General features: G+C 39.1%; 1 protein-coding gene across 1 annotated transcript in view; it reads left to right on the plus strand.

The window, feature by feature from the left end:
• LOC128372957 (collagen alpha-1(XIX) chain) overlaps nucleotides 1-23,080 on the plus strand; it is an 89,458-nt gene extending 66,378 nt beyond the window's left edge. Inside the window, exons 23-48 of the mRNA XM_053333168.1 lie at nucleotides 267-308; nucleotides 785-862; nucleotides 1,216-1,251; nucleotides 1,453-1,506; nucleotides 1,752-1,805; nucleotides 2,558-2,599; nucleotides 4,166-4,270; nucleotides 4,449-4,502; nucleotides 4,952-5,005; nucleotides 6,265-6,318; nucleotides 6,500-6,553; nucleotides 7,593-7,637; nucleotides 8,759-8,809; nucleotides 8,989-9,033; nucleotides 10,038-10,064; nucleotides 11,248-11,301; nucleotides 12,040-12,084; nucleotides 12,397-12,441; nucleotides 12,539-12,601; nucleotides 13,046-13,081; nucleotides 14,610-14,654; nucleotides 15,730-15,873; nucleotides 16,948-17,014; nucleotides 17,134-17,271; nucleotides 20,705-20,782; nucleotides 22,977-23,080. Coding sequence (XP_053189143.1) covers nucleotides 267-308; nucleotides 785-862; nucleotides 1,216-1,251; nucleotides 1,453-1,506; nucleotides 1,752-1,805; nucleotides 2,558-2,599; nucleotides 4,166-4,270; nucleotides 4,449-4,502; nucleotides 4,952-5,005; nucleotides 6,265-6,318; nucleotides 6,500-6,553; nucleotides 7,593-7,637; nucleotides 8,759-8,809; nucleotides 8,989-9,033; nucleotides 10,038-10,064; nucleotides 11,248-11,301; nucleotides 12,040-12,084; nucleotides 12,397-12,441; nucleotides 12,539-12,601; nucleotides 13,046-13,081; nucleotides 14,610-14,654; nucleotides 15,730-15,873; nucleotides 16,948-17,014; nucleotides 17,134-17,271; nucleotides 20,705-20,782; nucleotides 22,977-23,080 — 1,614 coding nt within the window. The remainder of the gene's footprint in view (nucleotides 1-266; nucleotides 309-784; nucleotides 863-1,215; nucleotides 1,252-1,452; nucleotides 1,507-1,751; nucleotides 1,806-2,557; nucleotides 2,600-4,165; nucleotides 4,271-4,448; nucleotides 4,503-4,951; nucleotides 5,006-6,264; nucleotides 6,319-6,499; nucleotides 6,554-7,592; nucleotides 7,638-8,758; nucleotides 8,810-8,988; nucleotides 9,034-10,037; nucleotides 10,065-11,247; nucleotides 11,302-12,039; nucleotides 12,085-12,396; nucleotides 12,442-12,538; nucleotides 12,602-13,045; nucleotides 13,082-14,609; nucleotides 14,655-15,729; nucleotides 15,874-16,947; nucleotides 17,015-17,133; nucleotides 17,272-20,704; nucleotides 20,783-22,976) is intronic.
• The last annotated feature ends 2,236 nt before the right edge of the window (nucleotides 23,081-25,316 follow it).

The following is a 25,316-nucleotide window of genomic DNA, read 5'->3' on the forward strand; positions in this document are numbered from 1 at the left end:
ATTCTGTGGTATGGTATTATCAGTCTGCCTTTGTACATATTACAAAATCTAAACAGTAAACACATGAGCTCATAATGCAATATTGTGTTTAGACTGTTTGCACTGTGGAGTGTACTGTAGCTCATATAGATTCAATATTCCTGTTTAAATTCCAGCACTAGAGCAGAGCGAAGGTTTTTTCAGGCTGTACCTCGGGTCTCAAAGTGAATTGCTGATGAAGGTGCAGTGTATCCATATTCTGATTTCTTCTTCCTGTTGTTTTTTAGGGTGATGGGTTACCTCTATCTAGAGGGTCTCGTGGGCCCAAGGTAGGAAGCACTAAGGTGATGGTGGAGCATCACCAACACATCCATCCTTATAGTGCCCAATATCATAAGCAAACAAATAAGTGATTTTTGTAGTAGCTTTGCTTGTTTCCCTTCTGCACTGAAGTTGAAATTTCAAGGTTTTACTGATGATATCATGCCGAGCTTTGAAAATAATGCACTGAAGATGCCCCAATTAACCATTGTGTTGTCATGGTAAAAATAATGGTACCCTTTAATATCCCGTATTCCTCAACACACGCATGTTCAAATGAAACCGATAATGAACATGTGCATGTCACTGGCCTTGAAAATAGTTGTGTTTCTTACCCTTGAAGCTACTAAAGGCAAAACATAAAGGGAAAATGAGTGCCAGCAGAGTCTAAATACTTAATGATCATGCAGTGCAGCAGGTTTCCATGAGCTTTGGATTCACTCTCACTGAAACTCTTCTGACTAATCCCTTGTGCTTACGCCAGGGTGAGAGAGGTGTCCCGGGACTGCCAGGAGATCATGGTGAAAAAGGCGAACCTGGAGAGAGTTTAACAGGACTTCCTGTGAGTATGATGTTGGATTGCTTGGTCTCTGTCTCCTACATTCATTATTTAAACTATGTTAACTTCAAATTCCTGTCATTGTGCCCTGAACGAGAGATATCCTCTTTGAATATGAGGATCGGTGTTCATTAAACATTCTCGCCAGTCATTACTGTGAGGTGCAGCCCTCTGCCTTCATCATATATGCTCTGCACAGCCAGTTTGAACCTCACAGATTTGATTGTGAGTGAGTCTGCTTTCATTTTTGAAATACAGGATTGTTGGAGACAGAGAATCGATAATCACAATTCCTTTATTGGATCCTGGGTGCTAGAGGGCAAATGGTGTTAACAAGATGTGTGATGTGTTCTTAGGGCCCCATGGGACCCCCAGGAAAGCCGGGAAATGAGGTCTGTGGAAAATTCTCTGTATCCGCAACACCCATACAATATGTTCAAGTTTATTTTCACAGATTTTCAGCTCACTGGTGCTGTGGCCGGCAGTATTGCAATTATTTCACATGACAAGTAACACTAGGTAGCGTTTGCAAGTTGTTAATCAGCTGTGTTAAGCAAGATTGTTCAAATCATCAGTGTCTGGCGTTTTTTCAGGGTCTTCGTGGACCCCCAGGTTTATCTGGCCCCACTGGAGCTCCAGGAAAGGAGGTGAGTGAGATTAGTCTGTCCTCCCACTGTTATTCACTCTCTCACACATCTGCTGATAAAAGACGGCTGGAAGCATAAAAGAATGTCAGCTCCCTACTGTGGATGAACAAGTACGATGTATCACAGCTCCTGGACACAAATCCCCACCAACTGAGATGGGTGTGAAAGTAGAGTTGTAGTGTTGCATATCTGCTTGATATCATAGCCAGCAGGATTGTTAACTCTGTCCTTTGTCTCAATTAAAGGGCTCCCCTGGCAGGCCAGGCCCCCCAGGCCCTACTGGACCCCCAGGTGAACCAGTAAGTAAGAAAATCGAATTTCTGCTTTCTGCAGTTCAGCATTACTTATCTACAATTAAAGCTCCTCTGCTTACCTTCAAATTAAAGTCACTATTTAGAGTGCAGTTTCAGTTTTGGGATAATTAGTAGCTAGTCCTACTTTTTACTAAGCAATTGTACTTTAAGGAAAATGTTGCACCTTATGACAAATTGATAGCACTCTGCTGTTAGCACGTTTTCATGTCTTTTCATGTGTTTCAAGCAGGCAGTCTTTAATACAGTTCTGGTAGCTGTAGTGTGAGTTCCATATGAGTGCTGCTGCTGCTACTGCTTTTGCATAAAGCTTTGTAAATTCAGCATTTTAACCTATTTATATTCATGTGTTGTAAAGACCCATGAAACTCGTTTAAAGTCCATTTTATGTTCTTAAAAAATACATGGGCTGCAATTCAGAATGTTTTGCTCCACTCCGGAGAACAACAATATTTTTTTTTTTGAAGATGTGAGGATTCTGTCTTCCAGCAACAAAGTTATTAAACTGTTTCCTCAAGCGCTGCGGATAAAAAACTTAAAATGAAACACTGAAACTGAAATTTGTTAGAGATGCGTGGGGTAAAATCATATTCTTTAAAGGCATGTAAGACAGGCTATAATAAATTGATGTTTTGTGCAATTTACATCAGATCAGTTGGTGTAAAACTAAAGAAACAACAGCAGAATATCTCTGAAACTCTGAAATTAAGACTGTTCTTTTTTTTTCTTTTTTTTGACAGACTGCCCTGCCAATTGTTGGAGACATGGGCGCTTTACTTAAGGTATTTTATCTTCATAGTAATGATAATTACTGTTTTTTTGTTTTTTGGTAACAATAACATGCAAAGGCTTCCCTTAGTTATTATTTCAAAATGATCCATTCTTATTCATTTGAAAGGGTACTATTCATCTACTATATGGATACTATCAGTATAGAGTGCATATGAAAGCCCTCGAGTGCCTCCATCAGGACGACTGGGAGAAGTATCTGTGGAAAAGATGTTCACTAATCTCACAGTAGTTCCAATAACTCCCTCCTTCACCACAGTCCAGCCCTATGACAAAAGAAATTAACAAAGACTTCATTCAGTGGAATGTAATACAGAACACCTGAAACCCTCAGCAGATATGCAAACATACTGTTTTTAAAGTACTTCTTACTGTATGATAGTTTTCCTCCCACTATATGAAGTATCATGCAAAGTTCAAATAATAAAAGCCTTTTGAGAATAGCTTTCACTTCTTCTGCAATTCTAATGATTTGATTTAATTTCTCTCTGGTAGATTCTCTTGTCCCTTAAACCTTTATCCCCAATTATCAAACATTTCAAGAATGCTAAAACACTCCAAAGATAAGCCTTGAAGCTTGTATCTTCATTCTTTCCCTTTGAAACTGTGTTCAAACATGTTCATCACACGTGAAGCTTATTGCCCCCTAATCTTGTCATCACTTGTTGCAAACAACACACAAAGATCCCTTCTGACCAAATGCAGAATCTACACTGTGGCAAGAGCTAATGTGAGACCATTTTCAGCCAATATTACTGGAACATTAAAGAGTCAAAAGTGCTGTTACAATCTTAAATGGGCATATTCTTTCGAAATACTGATATGCTTTTTTTTCTCATTTGATTAAAGAAGATTAGTCACCTTACACCATGTCGTTATCTGCAGGACAGCACTTAGCTAAATTCAAGCATTTTCATTTCCAATACTTAATGCATGTCAGCTGTGACAGTAAATATAATGCCTAAAGTGAGATGCCAGTAGTCTGTCGGTCTTTTTTTGTATGTTTTTTATCATTAAGTGCTCTGACAGATCAGCCTACAGTTTATAGCCATCATCAGAGTTGTGGCATTGCCTTTTTTCTTTTTATTCATTAATTCAATAATAATGCTTTTTTTTTTTTTTTTTAGTCGTATTTTTTTGGGCTCTTGGAAGATAATTAGATGACAAGGATGTACAGATCTGTTTCTATTCTGCATTTTAGACTCAGCTCTTATTACGATAAATGCTGCTTTTTCATGGTGCAGTATATCACTTCCTGCTGTATAGAAGGTGCGGTGCCTACAGTATATGTAGACTGGATCAGGGACAATGATATTTAAGATTCTCACCTAAATGTCACAGTCAATGAGTTTGACAAAGTTCACCACTCACCTAGATGAGAGATGCTCTTGGTGGGTTCACATTATATCTGCTCTGCAGACATTTAGGGAACACTTTGTGTCAGTTGGGGTCTTGTCCTCCACCCAGGGGATGTGACATAATAAAGGGCGAAAATGCTCAACTTGATGAAATCTTATCTGTGCCACCACTTTTGCTTCCTGCCTCGCCTGTGCTGGCAGAATGCCTGCAGTGTGTGCCAGATGAGAGTCCCAGGGCTGCCTGGGCAGAAAGGAGAGAAGGGATCCCCCGGAGTGCAAGGAGTGGAAGGCATGTTAGGAGAAAAGGTAAAATTAACTCTTCAGCATGGCAGGGCAATTAAGAGAAGACACTATAAACATATTTATCTGACTATGTTACTTTGCATTACAAATGCCCAACTCTGTATATTTAGTTAGGGTTGCATATTAAATACTTTGTGTACATTTGTGTGCATATTCAAGTGTGTAATTCTGTCCTTAACAGGGGGATCCAGGTGTAAGAGGCCCTATGGGTAACCCTGGGAAAGAAGGCCCAAAGGTAGGCTAGGAAATAACAAGCATAAAACACTTTTTTAAATGTAATGGTTTGCATGGATCTTAATGAATTATTCAGCTTCTCGACACAAAATCTATCTGCAAAACAAATAGTGTCATTTTTAGTTTATGTTTATTGAAATGTGTGTTTAATAATAGCGGTTTACACTGACAAATGGTTTTCATAAATTGCTTTTTGGATTATCTCTGGAAACCTAACCAGCTATTCTACAACTCATATTATACTTCTCTTACCTGCTTGCTGCAGAAGTTGTTGCTATGGATACAGTGTTGTACCTCGATGAAACAGGCCAGGCAATTTCAAGTCGTGTGCTGTAAGAGGAGAGCAGACATTTTGAAGTTTTATACCCATCAGCTTTTAGTTTTAGGCCTTTTCATGTCTGGTGAAAAACATTCACTTTTCTCTCCCTCATTGGTTCTGCCTTCCTGCAGGGAGTAAAAGGAGAGAGAGGGTTCCCAGGCCCTACAGGGGATAAAGGTGATGAGGTGAGTGAAAAAAGTTTAATCTAAACATATTAAGCCTGTGGTTATGTAGCCATCCTGAAGTCACTGTGACATTGAGAGGTAGTTTTCAAAAGAATGTAAATATATTGTAACGTCTGCCTCATCTTAAATCCTGTCTGTATTGAGAGGGGTGTTTTAAAAGGAAGCTATCAAAAGCTATCCACAATGCTGTGTGTGCACTACGCTCTATCTTTTGCACTCTGAAGAATGTAAGCCTGCCCTGGATGTGTGTGTGTGTGTGTGTGTGTGTGTGTGTGTCTGTGTGTGTGTGTGTGTGTGTGTGTGTGTGTGTGTGTGTGTCTGTGTCTCTGTGTGTGTGTGTGTGTGTGTGTGTGTGCTAATTAAAAAACACAAGGCACTCTTCAGCAGAGCTTAGAAGCATTTCATAGGTCAACTTTCTGTATTGAACTGCAATAGCAGGAGATTTTCACTAATAGGCACACTTGTTACTAGATTTTATAGGTTCAATAAAAAGATGTTTTATAGTCCTGCTATGCTTAAGAAATTAGAGAATCTCTAAAATCAAAGAAATAGTACAGAAACATCTTATCTTTGCAAATGAAGATGCTGCATCTAACAATATCACCACATATGTCACAGTAGATATAGGATTGTTTTGCTGTTCCATTCAAGGGCACCACAAAAACAAGAAAATAGTCACTGCAGTAAATAAAAAAACATTTCACAAATTCTACAGAAATCGAATTCAAATGACAGGTTTCTTTATTATAAAACAAGCATGCTTTGGTGTTTAAGCAGTAACCTACAAATGTGATGTGTTTGACGTTCCTGGCCTAGAAGTTGAACATGCATGTAATTCCAATATCCCTTGTTCTGGCTTGGGACCTTTGTTGCATGTGTCCTCCTCACTGTGTTTTACACTTGTTTCATCCACTGTCATCTGTCAAATAAAGGTTAAAATGCCACAAAAAAGAAAAAGAAAGAAAGAAAGAAATAATCTAAACGCTTGGTGATGTATATCGAAACTGGGGAATATAACTTGACATAGATTGAAATATTAGACTACAAATTGAATAAAATAATTTTTTTAGCTTGCCCATAAGAGAGCAGATTGTTAGTTGCTCGGGCTTCATTATATTTATTAATTTTTAAAGAAAATGAGACTATATTTATCTCCTATTCATCCTTGTGTGTCATGTTTCTGAACAACTGGCAGTATACTGTAGGTCCAGTGTAGGTCCAGTATTTTGCCGTTAGTGACAACTTTTGTTTTCCTCTAGGGGCCTCATGGAGTGCCAGGACTTCCAGGCGTGGCTGGTCGCACAGGGGCTCCAGTAAGAAGAATGTGCTTAATGTGGTCTTATATTATACAGATTCAGTATCATAATTTCATAACACAAAGTAACCGTTTTATTATTGTGGGTCTTTTTTTATCATGACATCAAACAAGCTTTTTGTGTGTGTGTAAGTCAATGCTTAATGAGATTAGAGTTCACTGTTCTGTTCTGTTTGCAGGGGCTTATGGGTAGACCCGGTCCAATGGGCCAGTCAGGAGCTAAAGGAGACAATGTAAGGTCAATTGTCTTTATAATGTAGGCACTGTGCATGTCTCACTTTGTTTTATATACAGGATATTGTGGCAAATGTTCTTACTAAAACTCTATAATTGCTGGTCAGATAGCTGTAGATGAATGCCATGACACATTGCCTGAAATGAATAAATAGTTCAGTCTAGAACTAAATATTCCATTTCAAACTATTTTTAAAAGACTGATTGTTAAAGTGGCTCCATGGTTGACTAGTAATTTGTGTCTCAAAACAATTACCTCCTTATAAGTCCTTGAAGTCCCCATGACACTACCTCAAATGATTTCTACTTTCTAGTATATCTTAAATGGTGAAATCATCCTGCACATAATATCTTTGAACATCTTATCCTTTAACATAAAATTGTGTTTCTCTGCCAAATTGATATCTTATTGGTTTACACTTGATCATGCCGTGCACTATGCCCCACCCCAAGATCCTGTTTCAACAGGAAATGCATAAAATCAAGGAAGTAAGAGTGTCATTTCATGGGGACTATAAAAATGACTCCTTCTCCCTCATTGTAAAATGCAGCATCTATGAATAGGCACATATTTTTGAACTGCTGGACACAAGATGTCTCCTACTTCACTATAAAGTGTGAGTGCACTGGAGGCTTCAAAGTTCCTCATCACACTTGTGTAAGCGCCATACTATTTGTGTGGCACAAATCATGCCATAAACTCAAATTTCAGGTGAGCACAGGGGAACTTTTCACTTTTAGTAGATGGATGTCAAAACAGCCTTCAAGTGTCAAACTTTGCACATACATCATTCTGCACAGTGAAGCACAAACATCTAACTGAAGGAAATATATATATATAATTTTGACCTGAGGAGAATCTTAAAATCTCACCATTTACTGTATTTTTTTAAAAAACAACAGAAAACATGAATTTGTTTCTTGTGATTGGCAAATGAGTTTCCATATCATGGGATTACATTAGCCTTGAACTGTGCTTGGTAAATATTTAAATTTCCAAAGACATGTTTAAGCATTTCTCTGGTTTGTGTTTGGCAGGGAAATGAAGGGCCCCCAGGCAGACCAGGGCTTCCAGGGCCTCCGGTGAGTTCTTCCTTCCTCAACAGGGGCCAGCTGGTGATAATAAATCTCAAAACCCTCCTTAGCCCTACAACTTCATAATCCATATATATACACTTAAATTAACTCTCTAATAGTGTTCATGTTAATGCTAATTTAGTACACACACTGGCTTTTTACATTTTAAGTTATTTTCTTAAGGATAGCCTGGTAATCATCTATTCAGCACACTTCAGTACATTCAAACATTTAAACATGATGTTGCCTACTTTAATCAACACTATCCAAAGCTATTCTATGCCAATGACAAAGTAAAGGTTAGAGCCAGAGCCTTGCCTTGGCATCTGTTCCTACTGAAATGACCATGAGTGTGCTTTTATTTACCCCAGTCTAACAGTATTTAGTATAACACAAGAAACACAACTGACAAACAAGTACAAATATGATGAAATTGTGGCGACCTGCTCACTGGCATTGAATCATGTTCCCTCCTTTTAAAAGGCCAGTGAGTAAGCACTTCCAAAGGCAAATCTATAATTCATCAGCCGTCCCCTTGAACCTGCCATGCCGCCACCCCCACCGCCCCCACATACACACACGCACACGCACCCTGGTCTCATAAACTGCAGTCCGGGAGGACAGGGGATGGCTCAGTGGCCTGAAAAGGGCACAGGCATCCACTTGCTTCCAAATGAGAACCTTGACTCCTTCTACATTTACAATAGCTGCCCTCTACCAATCTATTAAGGGAAAAAACATTATTTATGTGCTAATACTAGCCAAGAAGTCTAGCTTACTCCCATACCCTTAGTTCCCATACCCAAATCTCTTTTAATCAGTATGCTCTTTTGTATTTCTGAGATACCCTCGCTTTTTCTTTTTACTTACCAGTGGCTCAAGGATTATTAAGTCTACTGTCTACTGTTTTTTTCTGTTCTTTTCACTCCTCACTCTCTTTCTCTCTCTTTGTGTGATCACCAAATGAGCTATTGATCTCTCCCATGTAGCTTTTAAGGGCTTAACAGTGTATAACTGCTCCAGACCTACTGTACAGTTTTCTGTAGAGTCTTGGTGCCTAAAACTCACAGAGCAGTGAGGAAAGTCTCTAAGAGGAGATGTCTGATTTACCGTTGATTGTGTTTTAGGGTGTACCCTATGTGGAGGGCAATGGGATGAGCAGTCTGTACAAGCTCCAGGTAAAGGCTTTTTAAGTGACTATTAATCTGTGATAATGTCATTGTGATACAGTGATTCATTGAGTGCATGGTGCTGAGCCTTCAATCATATTGGCAAAAAAAATGTGCTTGTGATTAAAATGTGTATGATTCATATTGTAAAATATAAAGTCATAAAGTTAAAAAAAATGTCTTTTCAGAGTGGTGGAGCTATTTTGGGACCCCCGGGAGCTCCTGGTGCTCCGGTAAGCATAATCATTGTTCCTTTACAAATCCGTTACAGTGTACGGTGAAGAAGCACTTGCACACAGGCATGTTGATACTTTATGAGCCGCAGAATCTGGGAGAGCAGAATAACAAATAACCTGACCAGCCCTGCAGTGTTATCGCTGCTTCTGAGGCCTTTATATCACAGTCAGTCATGTTCATTGAGAGCTGCTGCTTGGTGAAGGCTAAGGGGCTTCCTGACTCTCAGACAGGTGTCTCTGACCCGCCCCAGGACACACAACATCATTGTTATGCAAAATGGACTTCGAAGTTCAGCTGCTCTGCACAGTGCCAAGCAGAAGTGACCTGATTTGCTTATCAACTCTCCCTGCTCCTCCTTATCAGACAGTTTGTAATCTTGTCCAGTCCTGAGAGACGTTCACTCACAGGCCCTGGAGGGATTTATCCACCACAACAAACACTTAAGGTGGTGACAAAAAAATAGACAATCCAATATCCCCAGTGCACAATGCACATGAACCATAGCTACATCTTGACGACACATGTGCCTGTGCTGAATCCATCACAGCCCTAACAGCTCCTCTGGAGCAATCAATAAGATAGCATCTTCATCAGTGTTATATGGGACAATGCATTCAATGTATCAATAATTCATAGATTGTTTCTTTTTATATCAATAAGTTGTTGTTGTTTTTTTAATGTGGAAAGATGCAGAAATGCTTCACCAAAATCTTAAACATGCATGACAGTGTTTTACAAAGCTTGTGTGATTAAAAAAAAGGCTGGTTTATATTATCTTGATCATTTTAATGGTGTTTAAAAAGGTCACAGTTACATGTAACGCAGTACAAGCATGATTTACAGACATAAACCTGGGAGAAAAGCGAAGCTATAATGAACATTATAAAATTTTAATGACAATAATAGACAGTAGCCGCATGTCACTTCAGACTGTATTTATGATTTTTATGGTAGCAGTTGTCCCATTCATGGGAGTAATCTGTCCTTTTTTTCCTTTAAGGGCCCCAAAGGAGATGAAGGACTTGCAGTGAGTTGAAGCTTTTCATTGTGGATTATGTTTTGATGAAATATTTGTCTAGTTTTTGTGCTGGCCAAAAATGGAGACGTTAGATTGGCCAGTTGCTTTCTATCATTGTCTTTGTGATTCTGTAAAACAAAAGTCAATATACCCCCAAGCCTGAGCACTTAACCACTTTAGAAATCCAACATACAGTGAAAAAATGATCACGTCTGCTGCAAATATGAAACTGTTGTACCATATTGTCTTGCCAGTGGGAACCTATGAACTCTCCCTGCACTTCAAATATCCCCACCCCCACCCCCACCCCATACTGATGCCTGAAAACAATCCGCACAGACATGGAAACAATTCAATGCTTCTGCCATCAACTTGAATTCTTTATTCTCATGGGGCCAATTGCATTTTTTATTGTTTTGTTGCACAGTGATTTTTCACCAGGATGTTAATTTGACATTTTAATAAATTGTGTGAGCGGCTCCAGTGCTGCGGTGGAATTGCCCCAATCCGTCTCACAGCTGATCCTCTGGCTGGCCCACTCTCCTCTTAGCCGCACTCGCTTATTCATGACAATCTACATGTGTGACAATTACCTGCACAATCTGTCTATGTCAGCACCGGTTGCCCCTCTATTCTGTGTAATGGCATTTCTCCATGGCAGCTTGAGCAAGATGAGGTAGATAGAGGCCATCACTTGTTCGTGCTCTGGGGATGGGTCTCTATTTTTAGTGCAGAAAGCAAGTCTGATTGTGATTGTCAAATGGGTCTCTTTTTCCATCCCATCTATAGCCTACGAGGCGTGACAGCACATGTCATAGATCATATAATATAATACACTGAGGCTGAAGTATTGTCCTCGAAGGATTATCTTCATATTGACAGATGAAGGGTTGTATTAATACCTGACTGAGGATATCTAGAGGAGAAATGGAATTGTGTGAAATCTTGGCTCTTGCAGAATTTAATTTACCATACTTCGGGTAGCTTGGATCTATATTTGCTTGTTTAGGCTTAATGTTTACTGACAGCCTTATAATAACACATCTACCTTCCAATAGCTCATCACCAAACTCGCCCTTCTATTGATGGCTGGGAGACAAAAATAACAAGGGGGGGAACAAACAGCAGTGAGTCTAAAGCGGTGGTGACTTTTTTGTCTTGACACAGCAGGTGGTGTGTTTTTCTCTCATAGGGGGAACCAGGGGCCATGGGATTACCCGGGCTTGAAGGACTTCCTGGTGCCAAGGTAAGCAACAGTGTTGAAGCGTCTCCTCTTCCATGATATAATCTGATTAACACAGTGAGGGAAAGAGCTTTCTCTGTACTTCATTTTCATTCAAGAGTTTCGTATATCTCATATCCAGGTTTTGAAAAAAAAAAGCTCCCCAGTGTGAGAGTGCAACATATTACGGGTTCCTGTTATGAGTTGACTTAAGGGACTATAATTATGTTTAGGAAAATCCAATTGCTTGTCATTTTTTAATATTTGCTGAAGGAATTTAAGGTTGAAATTTTTTTTTTGAAATAAAGTAATAGCAAAGCTCATATTGAAATTTGTGGGATAAAAATATCCCTGCATTTAACTTATCAAAACTTCTAACATCTAAGTTAGAGTGGAAAAATTGGCACTGGTCGATCATATGTTTTTGCACATTTGTCTGAGTGTGTGCTGAGGAGGTGGAACATTTCAGTTTCTGTGACATCCCAAGTAATTTATCCTGTTGGGGAATACTGACACAGGTGTGACATATGCAAAGTGCTTGCTGTTGAAATATAAAGAAGGCTTATGTTCATAAAATCATGCTTGTGATTGTGAATAGAGATGAACAACAGCAAGGAGCCCAAGAGCATTTATTATACCTGGGTTTATGCCATTTCTGATATCAGTATCTATCTGTCTGCTTGACGTGACAGTGATTTATGTGTATTATTTATGTAATGTGTGCGTGTCATCTGTCTGACATGTCTGCATTGTTTCCTTCAGGGTGATATTGGTTGGCCTGGTCCACCTGGGATACCAGGTCCTACCGTAAGTGAGATTTCTTTATTTTCTTTTCGACTAATTTACACCAACTGATACTCCTCTTCAATCAATCATGTGTGCTGTTTAAGTCTGCTTCTGGCAACAAGTCGATGATGTACATAGAATAGCAGCCAACGGTACGATGCTTCGATTAAGAACTAAGATATAAAGCTGTGTTGTGTTCTGTGGATTTTCTCTGAAGCTATAGTAGGCTGGTTGGTATATTATAAATGGAAGGCTGCAGAGGTGCTGTAGATATGACACCGTTGAGGACCTGTCAAACACAGGCTGTTCTCTTCATATGTTTGTGACTGACAGGGGAAGCCCGGCGCTCGTGGAGAGCCAGGGATCCCAGGAGAGCCGGTGAGCCACAGCCTCTAACTTTCTTTGAGTTGTCAATCCATGCGTCATTCCTTTGTCACTGCAGACTGACACATTGGCTGTCTCTGTTCTCTGACAGGGTGAGAGGGGGCCGCTCGGAGAGACAGGATTCCCGGGGCCCGAGGGACCGCAAGGTGTTCCTGTAAGGATGCTACATGAATTCTGCTTTCTGCTCTTTCTTTTCTAATCAGTACTAGATGTTGCCAGAGCACCTTCCACTGATGTCCATGCTGTAAATAGGGCTTTGACTAACACACTGCTTCTTTGCTCCTGAACTACTGTTGTTTTAGCATTATGTGACAAAAAAGGACATGATTCAAGGACAATATGGATAAAATATGTATGTTAGCTCTCACTTGTCCTGTAGATGATTACATTCCTTTATGTAATTACCATCAGAGATGGTTTCTGTAATTTTCCCTGTAAGCGCACAATAGAACAGTGTTGGCGCAGCAATCAGGATCATTATCCCTTGGTTGAGATATCTCATTAACTGTGGAGATTACTAGGAGTGAAACAGTGCTGATTCAATCGAATGTGGGAGCTGAAACAAAATGTCTTTGTTTTTGTTGCGCTTCTTGAGCAGGGCAGACCTGGAAAAGATGGAACTCCTGGATACACGGTGAGTTGTGCGTACACGTTGCAAATCCCCTTATAGAAAGTGCTTTACATCAGCGGAGCTACAGAAAGATGGCACAGCAGATTTTTATCCCCCCTCAAGCTACAGCATCCTGAGTGCATTAAACCTATTTGCATATTTGAGATTTTAACGATAAAAACTAAATGGAATCCTGAAGATTTAAGGCTTTGTTGACTTTTAGTCTTTTTACCCTAATTATACAGTTAATGCTTTCAGGCAATGATAAAATGTTTGTAATAGAGGGCAGTAGACATTTCGATTAAATATGCATTTTCCTGCCTGATGAACCTGGCTAAAATTGAAACAAATACGGCAGCAAAGTCTGCTTTTAGGTGACTCATGAAATATATATACACTATTTATTGTGTAATCACACAGAATGAGCTCACAGCATGCAGAACAAATATGCCATTAATAGCCATTTCCAACACATTATACAATCCACAATAACCAAACTGGGTTGATTATGAATATTACTGTTGTGTCTTTGATTTCCAAGATTGTGTCACTTACCACCTTCATGACAACCCCAACAGTTTATGGTTTTCTTATTAAAATTAGTTAATATTCCTCCAGTGAAATATCAGCATTGCACAGAGCCATTCCACAATCTTATCCTCTTGTCTTTAAGCCTAGCTGTCTGACATTTTGGTGTGGCAACAGTGCCATCTAGCAGGTTGTTTTTACTCCCCTACCCACACTCCTTGCACACTGCTTTGTGGTTTAATGTAATGCTCAGGGAAGCAGATTTCAGTGGGCAAGATGATAGATTTAAGCCTCCCATCAGGCATTGGGGAATACAGAGTACTGCAGATTAAAGCAGGCAGGGGAGAACAGCCTCACAAAGAGATGCCCGCTTTAAAACCACATCATGCCAGATTGTCTTTTGCATGGCTCCTGTAATCCAGCAGGAAATTGATACAAAGATGCTCCCAGAAGTATTGCTGTGAGCGCAGTAAAGGAAAGCAATGAGGAGTGACAGGGAGGGATTGGAAGACACAAGATGTTGTGACATGAAGCCAGAGACAGGTATTTTCTCTCCCAGCTCCTCCATACAGTAGAGACAGCTGGTGGGAAAGCAGGCATTTTTCAAACGAAATAGGAGTGATGCAGAGGAGCCATGACATTGCAGAAGGTGAAACACTATACAGGGAGATATTATACAAGCAATACACCTGAGCTGAGTAAGAAGCAATCATTGCACAGTCATCTGTAAAGTATATGTTTCTCAAAGTCCATTAATTTAGGGAAAAACTGGACGGAAGCTTCCACAATAGTGTAAATATCAGCAATATACCAATTTGGTGGATTTAAATAACATATTTTTCACTGTACTGTATATGCACACATTTGAGTAATTTATTATGTGTGCTGCTGCATGTAAGCGAACATCAGTAGGCTGCTGAGTGAATTGAAAAGAGATTAAAAAGCATTAGGGCTAGCATAGTTTCTACTTCAAATTATTCCGATGTTCCGACTGTTCATTCAAATATGTTTTTTTTTTCCTAAGGGAGCTACAGGTAGACCAGGGGACAGAGGTTCCAAAGGAGAACGTGTAAGTAGCAACGCCTCTGTTTTCCTAAAAAAGAAGCTGTTTTTATGACTCAGAATATAATGCACAAAAAAGGTTTGATGAATAGTAATGAAAGTCTTCACTTCTGCACAAATATGACTAATCCCCACAAGCACATAAGCACTAGATAAAGGCATTTAACGCTCCGTACAGTTTTCTTTTGTATTTGCAAGCCTAAATTAAAGAGCTCTGTCACACTTCCACAGTAATCTATTGCAAATGCTGGTAATAGAGGATGCAAAATGAGGCTTTTAGCTTTATAGTTTGGCAAAACAATCTCAGGACAGGTGACAGACTGGACACATTATGAGAAATAGGTCAATGTGCATAGTATGTTAAGTGATACAATATTGGGTATGAGTCAGGCCAGAAAATAGTAGTTGTTAGGAAATTGTCCATATTAAGGGTCAGGCATGGACCTTGAAATCACAGTGAGGGCCACATTACCTTCTTGGCAGAGAGACACTGTTTCTCTCCTTGAGATGAAGGCAACTGTCTGTGGTGTTTTGGGGAATGCAGGAGTCACTTTGATAACGTTGGTGCAGCATTGCTGTGGCACTTAAGGTCAAAGGATATGACTGTCTGACTCCCTAACCCCACAGATGGGTAACTGTGTTTCCTTGTGTGTAGAATAATGAACCAGTAGGCTAATTCCTCTACTGTACATGCATTTAGTATGGCATTTATGGTCATAGAGTATTTGTGGTACTATTTGTGAAGGCTTGAAGACTATCCAGGGAGGACAGTTTCTTCAGAATCGTGGTGACATCATGCATCAGATGGTTGTATTGATAATACTTTGATTCGCCTTGGCCAAGCTTCACTAAATATTTTCAGCGTAATACATCCTGGGCTCCTGTGGGCACTTTCTCCACTGCTGACGTTAACCATATACAAAGAAATTTTTCATAACAGTAGTGACTATGGTGTAATTTATGCCAGCCAGGAAATGTAGCTATGGATGTTATACTGCAGAATGCAACTAGATCTAAACAATTTGTTCAGTAATTCACCACATAAATATTACATACTGTTTGTCTGGGCTTCAATACTGCAGGGTGACCCAGGTATTCCTGGAGAAAGAGGTGTTCAAGGCGAGAGAGGACACGCGGGGGATTCTGGCTCGCTTGGACAGATCGGACCAAAAGGCCAAAAAGGTGAACCTGGCCTTCCAGGACAGTTAGGAAGCGCAAGTCTCCTGGTGAGTTTTACATTTGTAGATATCTCCCAAACAATGCAAACAAAGACTGTCCTCTCAGATTATAAAAAAACACAATCTGCCTACTTCCTTCGCGAGCTTGTGTAACTATTTCAGTTCTTGTTCCCTCCATGGAAAATTGCGCAGCCACAGATTTCTGCATGAGACATCAAACAAGGCTAGGCGGGTTGCTGTTCTCTTTCTGCTCAACACTTCCCACTCCTCATCATCTAGGTGCAACAGAGGGTCAGAGAGGGAGGGAGATGGAGACACAGAAAGACAGAGATATGTGGGTGTGCCTAGAGCTCTGCAAACTGCTCAAAACACCTCTATGTGTCACAGATATTTTACACACAGTGTACGCAGTCACAACAGTTATAACATTCACAGCACAGATGAAAAAGTGTTTTGAATGCAAAGACTCAAGGTCCAAGGCTACTATTGTTTTCCATTGTTACCCATGCAGCAGCCCTAGGAAGCTGTAATAGTGCTGATGAGAAAGGTGCACATGACTGACACAAAGTGTACTGTCTATTTAAACTGTGTTATTTTTCAAATTGTTTGAGCATGACAGTTTTTAGCCTGAGGCACAGAAATATAAATATTACTGCAGAAGTCGACATTAAGTAACACCATGAAATCTCTTCATAGTTATGATTCATGTCATGTTTCATTCAATATTCTGCCTCCAAATCCATTTTATTTCTAGCTGTGTTTAAGCCACAGATGTTGTGTTACAGTATAACATAGTGGGGATTTTACTGAACAGTTAGAAAAAATAGGAATTTTGAAAAAAATCTAATTTTAACAGTAATCTCTTCTTCCCGGAGTTGTGTTCAACATGGATGGTTTCCACAAGCTGTTCAGTCAAGAGATTGTTGAGATTCATGACAAACTTTCACTTGATTTTCATGCAGTGATGGCTACCATCTCTGCTCTATCACCTCTGCTGCCACTTCTTTGTGTATGAAAAATGACTTACTGTTGTCTCTTAATTGTTTTTTGGGGGTTTTTTTGCTGCTGCAGTTATTAAAATGCTTCAGTAAAGTGTGTTTTAATCTCTCTGTTCAAATACAGGATGATCACAGCTTCATGGAAGAACTCAAAATGTTTATAAAAAATGAAGTATTGAGGATCTTTGAAGGTACAACTTGTTTAAAATGTTTTTTCTTTCTCTGTTGTCCATCTGTATTCTCTGTTATCTGACATCTGTCATCTATCCAGGCATTCTAAATGTGAATTTGTATTTTTCTTACGTTGTAGAAAAGATATCAAACACTGCCATGCTGCAGAAGACACCTGCAGGCATCTTAGCTTCGCAAATCCATGGTCCTCCTGGACCTGCTGGCAAGGATGGATTACCAGGCACACCAGGAGAACCTGGACCTCCTGGTCCTCAAGGTAGGAGCTCAGGCTGTCAGAGTGAAGCTCTGGATGTGAACGCCACCTTCTCTTAAAATATGAATTAGAAAATAACACTCTTAGCCTGTGACTGCTCAAAACTATTGGTGAAATGTTGTTGTCTGTTGTTTGTTTCCTTGTCTGATGTTAAGTATCTGTATATGCACATGTGTGTGTACGCTTCATTGGTGCTTTAAATATACCTATTAGTCCAACACAGTATGTTGTACCATATCTGTGTATTTGAAAGTGGCATCATTTACAACTGTACACACAAGACTGCAGGTTGACATGAACCATGCAAAGTGAACTTCCAACAGCCTTCAGTTAAAGATGTTGTGTTTTAAATAAACATCTGGGATTAAGCATCGGAATGGAGGTACCAATGCAGGCTGACAATTGTATTTTGTAGGGATTCATGGGTATTTTTCTCTTGCTTAGACCCATATATCAATGCAGACTGAGGGGCGGGAAGCAGAGGAAAGGCCAGGAGTGTGGTGCACAGCGACTCTCTGGGAAATATGAAGACAAACGAAGAATTGGCTGTGAATAAGAGAAAGAATTATCAATGTGGACAGGAAAGAGCCCCAGTATTGATACCTCACTCCAGGAAAGAAAGCTCTAAAATACGAAAGGAGCATAGTCAGGAAAGAGGGTGGACATTCTTTATCAAACTGATACAACTTCCCGACTGCTCATACAACACTAATGGTGATCAGGCTTTATACCTCAAACTTTAGACTGCTTAGAATTGTATTGTGTGTGCAGCAGAACTACGGTATCTTAACAGTTGAAGAGGAGGAAGTGTGTTACCTGTTGGTGCAGATGAAAGCACCACCGCACTGGCCTTTCTCTTTAAGCTTTGTATCTACCTCACATTATTCAAGACCATTTATCCCACTGCTATAATATAAGATGATGCTTTCATTCATGAATATTATAGTTAATGTAGGCATCTACTGGAATATAAATATGTGTGCTCTGTCAATGCAGTTTGCACTACACATGTTCTGGATTTTGTTGTGCTTGTTTTACTTTTTTATGCTTCAAAAGTGTTTTATAGGTGATTCTTGATGCAGCTTTGCAATAAATATTTATTGAAAATAAAGAGGAAAGTTATTTCCCTTGATAAATCAGAAATTCAACAACTTCCTAATTTTTTCTTTGTTGACTTGTGCCTCCACTCAGCTGGGGAGAGAGTTTGGGGTAATATTTCCTCATTATTTCTCGTCATCCTCCACTGGAGATTGTGCTCCTCTGGAATATCCAATTTGACTTCTTCTCCAATATGCCAAAATGAATTGTTTATGGAGAAAAATAACCCCTCTGTTGAATTCACAGTCTTTTTTTCTTGCCGTGGTTTGATTTCACATGGGCAAAAGTCTCAAGCTGTTAAATAATACCCATAAGGATACATGTTGAAGAGCATCATTTCTTTCTTTTTTTTTGTTTTTTTTCCCATTCCTTTGATGTGATTGAGTGTTCATTTATCATTCTATTCATTTTTTTAAAAACTTTTTACTTTTGAGATCATTATGAAAATACTCACTCATGTAAGTCATTGTGTTTAAGTGCAAATTTCATAAATTTTACATTTTGTTGTTTTGACATTCGTTTTTGATTTTGTATCTCAGTGTCTTCTGTAGATTCATTTATCTGACTGAAACAAAATCTGTCACATTATGTCAGGCTGTTAAGTGTAGATTTCAGAGCTGCTCCTCTTTGTGCTGTACAATATGGAAATATCCCACATTAATTGGTCTTTGATGGAGCAGCTGCACAAAAAAGGTGTTTTTATTCGCCTTTTATAAGACATAGCCTGAATGAATAGGTGTTGCTGTTACTGTTTACAACAGTGTACAACAGATGACTGCAGTCATATCAGTCAAGCATGAAAAGTGACTCTGTGGCAAAATGATTGTTTTTATTAACGTATTTTGTCCATTAGTGCCCCTTGAAACAATTTGTTTTCAACCAAGTACAGACACACTATGGCATTTTCGATTTATCAGAGTGCACCAATCCAGCGTGCCACCCAAGCTTATTGCCCTGTGTGCTATTCAGTATTTTTTTTGCTTAAGGTACAGTGTTCTTTTCTCCATGGAACGTCTGCTCCCCGAATGAATGCCCCAGGCTCTGTGAGTGTTGAAAGAAGTCTCATTATTGCAGCAATGTGTGGATAGCCCCTCTCTCTTTGAGACTCAGTTTTGGAGCATTCATAAGCCTTTTTTCTGAGATTTCCTCTGACATGTAAGCGTTGAAGCGTTTCCCCTTTGGGCCAGGCGGTGCAATGCTTGATACTCCTGTCAATGTTTCTGATGCACACCATGCAACCACTGGTCCTGAGACTCCATTACTTTAAGTGCCTCATGGGGAAATATTTTCACAGTCCCTCAGATTCTTACTTGGTATGCTGCTGTTTTTGAACTGTAAAGACTTACTGGCTTTGCATGGAGTGGTAAAGCCTTTATAAAACATTTGTGTGCATGTTGCTATAAGCAAAACACAAGCTGGACTGAGTTGAATGCTTTGATTTCTGTACACAACAGCCTCTTTTTTAAGCATGTGCTTGTGTTTATCACTGCTTGTGGTTACCTCAAAGATTTTTTAAAAATGGGGTAACAGCAACAGCCAATCACCATTACAAAAAAAACAGATAACATATATTAATACACAGGAGAATCTAGTTTTCTTTCTGTAGTTTTTATGCTTTAGCTTTTATTCCATTTTATGATCATGTTTATGTTCAAAAAGGAATTGCATCTCCTTTGAACATTATGAGAGTTGGTTATCATGAATAGACATAATTGTTTTCTGCATCTGTTGCATCTATTTGTTTCCCCTAGAATGAACCAACCTTTGATTACACCCGTCTTTTCACTCTCTGAATGCCTTTAGTGACCCTCGAGTATGACCTCTGATTGAAAAAAACCCTCTTTGCTCTGTTTTGAAATCTTCAAAGATATGTGCTTGTGGTCCTATTGTTGACAGAAAGCTGTATAAGCCCACAACGCCTCCTTCTTCCAACACTGATGCACAGATGGCTTGTTTGATGATTTCTATTTTGACAGGATGTCAGTACATCTTTTATTATTCAAAGGCTTGGGACTGAAACTGGGAATCCAGAGTAGCCTGTTTCTACACCAACTACCAAAGCTTCTCTTCTCAAAATGAGTGCAGAGATGATGCCTGACATTATCGTCTTATTGATGTTATTTATATCATCAAGAAGCTAATCTGTATGAGTCCCTGGAGAGTTGGAGAGGTTGCAAAAGTGTATTCTTACCTTGAAAGTCCTTGGATTATAACGTGTTGTGGCGTTAGTACTAATCTGACTAACTGTACACACTCCGGAAAAGTGACACTATAGAGGTCTTCTTCAACTTTCTAGTATTTGTACTTTGTCCAATCAAAGTGTTGTGTCTGTCCTCAGGATACAGAGGTCAGAAAGGAGAACGAGGCCAGCTTGGTCTGGGGTTACCAGGAGATCCAGGACCCATGGGGCCACCAGGTAAGACACATTAGCATCAAAAGGCCATACTAGTTCAATGATGTCATTTACAGTATGTGTTTGGACATTTGTGGGGAAATTAAGGTTTGGCCTAGTGGTCAAGCTAAACTCTGCAGTTTCCCTCAGCTCTACAAAGACACTTTTAATCTATATAGCCACATAATAAGCAGCCATACCACTGTCTATCAGTTTTTCCTAGTACCTGTCCATTGAAGAGAGGGGGGTGTGGTGTAAGACCTCATTTTGATATCAGAGAACTGAGGCCATGTCAAGCCTCAAATCATAAAGTTTTTCAGTCTTTATTTAATAGCTCAACATGTTGGAGATAGGCACAGCTCCCAGATCGCATTATATTTTCTAAAACTCAGGCACTGCTGTGACATAAATGGGACCCCAATGGAGGACAAATGCTGCGGTGACAGACTGGTGATGTTCTATTAAGTAAAAGCACAGTTTGCAAAGTTTCACTGAATGCATCCTGACATGTCAGTTTGTCCCCTGCTCCTATGAACCAAAAAATAACTTCCCATACCCTGATGTAGAGATGATACTTGGCTTCCAGCCTGTGACAGTAGGAGTTTATCACTGAACCTAAAGTCCCTCACCCTGTCTACAGTACAGTATACAGTATGGCCATAGGTCCTCTGAAAAAGACAAATTGTAAGACATCATCTATAGGGGAGCAGTGATAGGAAACACCTTCAGCTCAATATGTTGAGAGAGTTGGAAAGTACTGAAACTCTCTGCTACAACAGAAGGAGGCATAACACAAAACATTTCTGCTAGCCAGTGTTTCCTTTGTCATTTCTTAGTGAATCATAATGAGGGGACCGCTTATACTCCTAGACATCCACATAGAACCGGCTCCCTCTGGACCACCTACAGATTCATACGGCCAGTTTGTTGTTGGCTCTCAGGAGGACTTTGTAACACTGGAGAAAAGGCAGGAAGCATCTCAGTCAATAGAGAGAAAAAAACAATAATTTTAGGTGATTTATGTGAGAGTGACCATAATGTCAATTTGCTGTCTTTGGTTTAATCTCTTTGTGCCCTAATGGACTTTTGACTTACACTAATTTATCAAATGAAAATTTGGACTAATACTGACAGTATGTGCAGCCACAGTGCAGTATATGAGCAGCTAAGCAGGAGATGGATGTGGGAGTGATGAAAAGGGCAAGTTGTATTTTCAGAGGGAGGAAAAAGACAAGGCAGAGCCTGTGATTCCCTTTGTCTAAACTGTAGAGGAGGAAGGCTCTCATGTTGTGCTGTGACTAGTCTGACTGATGTAATGGACACTTCTACGCTTGGAGGGCTTTTCATAAAGGGTTATAGAGATAAACCAGGAAAAAGTATTGTGTTTGGCAGAAAGAAACAAAGAATGTGTGTGTTTATGTTTTTGCTGTATGGACATACAGTAATATGAGACAAAGCAGCCATGTGGAATGCTTTGCCACTTGTACTAGCTGTTGCTAAGTAACATACAAGTAGCTTATCTGCTGTGATGACCTCACCATATTGGAGAGCAAGGAAATGTACTTTGCTGTCCTTCATTTTCATTAAATAATTACAATAATTGTAAATTAGATACACAGCTTCTGAGAAAAAAAGAAACTGACTTTTAAAAATGCCTGTTGGCATTAAAGTGAAACATATTATGGGTTGAGGTACAAAGGAACATGTACAGCTGGATGATGAATACATGACCACATCATCACTGTATGATTCAACTGAAATTATGGTCTAGAATTCAATCACATATGCTTTTTGAAATGTTTATAAACTGTCATAGGTAGAAATGTCTGAAGTAAATATAAAGTATGCTGTAGCATTTTGGGTGTAAACTAATTTATTGTTATATTCTTCTACAACATGTTAACATCTGCACAAAGGAAACAAACTCTGTTGGCTCATGCCACATTGGTCAAAAAAGTGCTGTATGCTGCCTCCCATCCCAAAATCAAATTCTGTACAGCTAACATGCGTATATGGACAGTGTACAACTGTGTGTGTGTATGTGTGTGTGTGTGTGTGTGTGTGTGTGTGTGTGTGTGTGTGTGTGTGTGTGTGAGAGAGTGAACGTGTGCTTCTGCCAAACCACAGTTTTTAATTTGATCACTAATGGAAAGCTCTACTGAAGGATGATAAAGTGCAGCCCGCTGCAGGAATTAATAATGTCTAACTCTCTGTCAAGGACCTCCTGGGATCACTTCTTCTCAGGGCCGCCCTGGCTCTCCGGGGCCCCGCGGACCTCCTGGGACATGTGACCCCAGTGACTGTCTTCTTCCATCCTTATGAACCCCGAAAGAGCGGTTCAAGTTGGCACGATGACGGCCATCCAGCTCTGAGCTCAGTACTGCAGCCAGACGCAATACAAAGCAGGAGAGGGACGGCCTCAATGTATCTGACAGCTTCCTCCGCTCTGGTTTATCAAACACACTCACAACTGACCTCTTTTGTTTGGTTCACTATAACATTTGGATGCAGTAGGGGCTTTTTTCTGGGATTGCTATTGGGTTTGTTTTGACTACAATAGAAAACCTTTGAGATTTTTTTTGTTGTTGTTGTTCTTTTTTTCCCCATTGCTTTACTTTTAAGTTATTTCTTGATTTCACATCCCCTACTGTGATGTAATGCATTCCTTGTCAACTCTCATTATGTCTTTCAAGACCATGAAATTACTTTGTTTTTTGTCAAGTGCAGTCCTGTCTGAAAACATGATCTTAATAATTTGTTTTCCTCCTTAATGGGCATGCCTATGCACTCTTCTGTTCTTATTCAGATAAGCCATTGTGCTGGCAGAAGGTACATCTCATGTGTGTGTGTTTATGTGTGTGTGTGAGAGAGAGAGATTAGGTGAATGAATGTACTTCTTTTATGTGTGGGCGTGAGAAAAAAGGATTTTTGAAAGTCCTTATGCAACCAAAGTGCAGCAGATGTGTCTGATATAGAAATTATTTATTTTAAGGGTGTTCTTCAAGAATGTATTTAAAAGATGGTACTGATAATTATAGCATGAACATTGACTAATACGATTACCAGAAGGTGGATTCACACATTTCTGGATTACTGACTGCTTTTTCAGCAATCACTCATGACAGATCTGCATTGTGCATGATAATCATTGTTTTAAAACAAATATATGGTATAATCATTATTAAAGATGTCTTCCAATTTTCTTTAGGTTATGCATTAGTACACAATCACTCATCATTGAGGTTTGCAGTAGCTTTTATAATACAAAAACCTACAACTAATACTATAAGACACACATTCACAACAAGGGCAGATTTCTACACATTAAGAGAATGTACCTTAAATGTTGTTAATGCATTTATGTGAAGTGACCTCACATCTACTTTACTGTTTATTAATCTGTTAATAATTTAAACGAGTGATTGTTTTTTCTTTTTCCTTTTTTCCTGTCTAATGGAGCTTATAATGGGACCTGACAATATAATTACATAAGCAAGTTATATCATTGCAATGATGTATTAAGGTTCTCACTTTTATTATCAATCATACATCATTTGCAAATGTTGGATATTTTTGTGTGTGCGTGTTTCTGAGGTGATTTATTAATATTTATTGTTTACATGGTGTTGTGTATGATGATTCCTCTGCATGGTTTATATGTATATTTTTGATTTCCAGCCACACAAAGGTAATCAGAATACTACACTGCAATGTCAGACATTTTGTTTTGGTGAAACACTGTACTCCGAAATCTACTTGAACTTTCTTGTTTGTTAAACAGTAACTTCCTGGTTTTTCTTTTTCACTGACCAGCACTGTGTGTCACTATTTATCTTTGGGTTTTGGGCGTCTTATGACTGGAGTTTTGATTTAGTTGAAGGTTTTGAGTCAACTTCACCTAAATAGGCCATATGATATATTTTTTTAATCAGAAAAGATTACCATAACATTTAGGGTTAGGGTTAGGGTTAACATTTTGATGTAAATTCACCTATTAAAATCACCTATTTGAAGATTTTAAAGAAAAAGGCACTTTTTTCATTGAACAACAGCCAAAACTTTTTAATCACCCAAAAGTAAATCTATCTTTTATATAAATAGATAATTACCCTGTTTGACTTTCCTTGAGCTTTTCATTTTGAGTGCTGTTAATGAGAGTTTGACTCAAAGGCTTTAATTTTACTTTTAAGTGTCCTGCTGTGGTTAATGTTTGAAAAGTTATGTGGGTGTATCTGAAATTCAATTCTGTCTGTTATTCATCCTTCAGATCTGTGACACTTTTTTTACTTCATGTCTCACATCACAGAAAGTCATCATGCTTCTCTTACACATGTAACTTATAACTCATGTCTCACTCTGAAGTTGCAGATGAATTATATATTTTTATCTATTTTTTTCTCAGCATGTCAGCTTGTTTTTATTTTTATATATTTTTTTTTTATCTCTGCCCAATTTTATCATTGTGAGTGGGTCTAATCTTTAGAGGGGTGTTAAGGTGCCACTGTCTTCATTTATGAGTTGAAAGAGCCCCCTGCTGGACATGTATTTATTTTCTTCT

Source organism: Scomber japonicus, chromosome 14 (genome assembly GCF_027409825.1).
Source record: "Scomber japonicus isolate fScoJap1 chromosome 14, fScoJap1.pri, whole genome shotgun sequence".
NCBI lineage: Eukaryota > Metazoa > Chordata > Actinopteri > Scombriformes > Scombridae > Scomber > Scomber japonicus.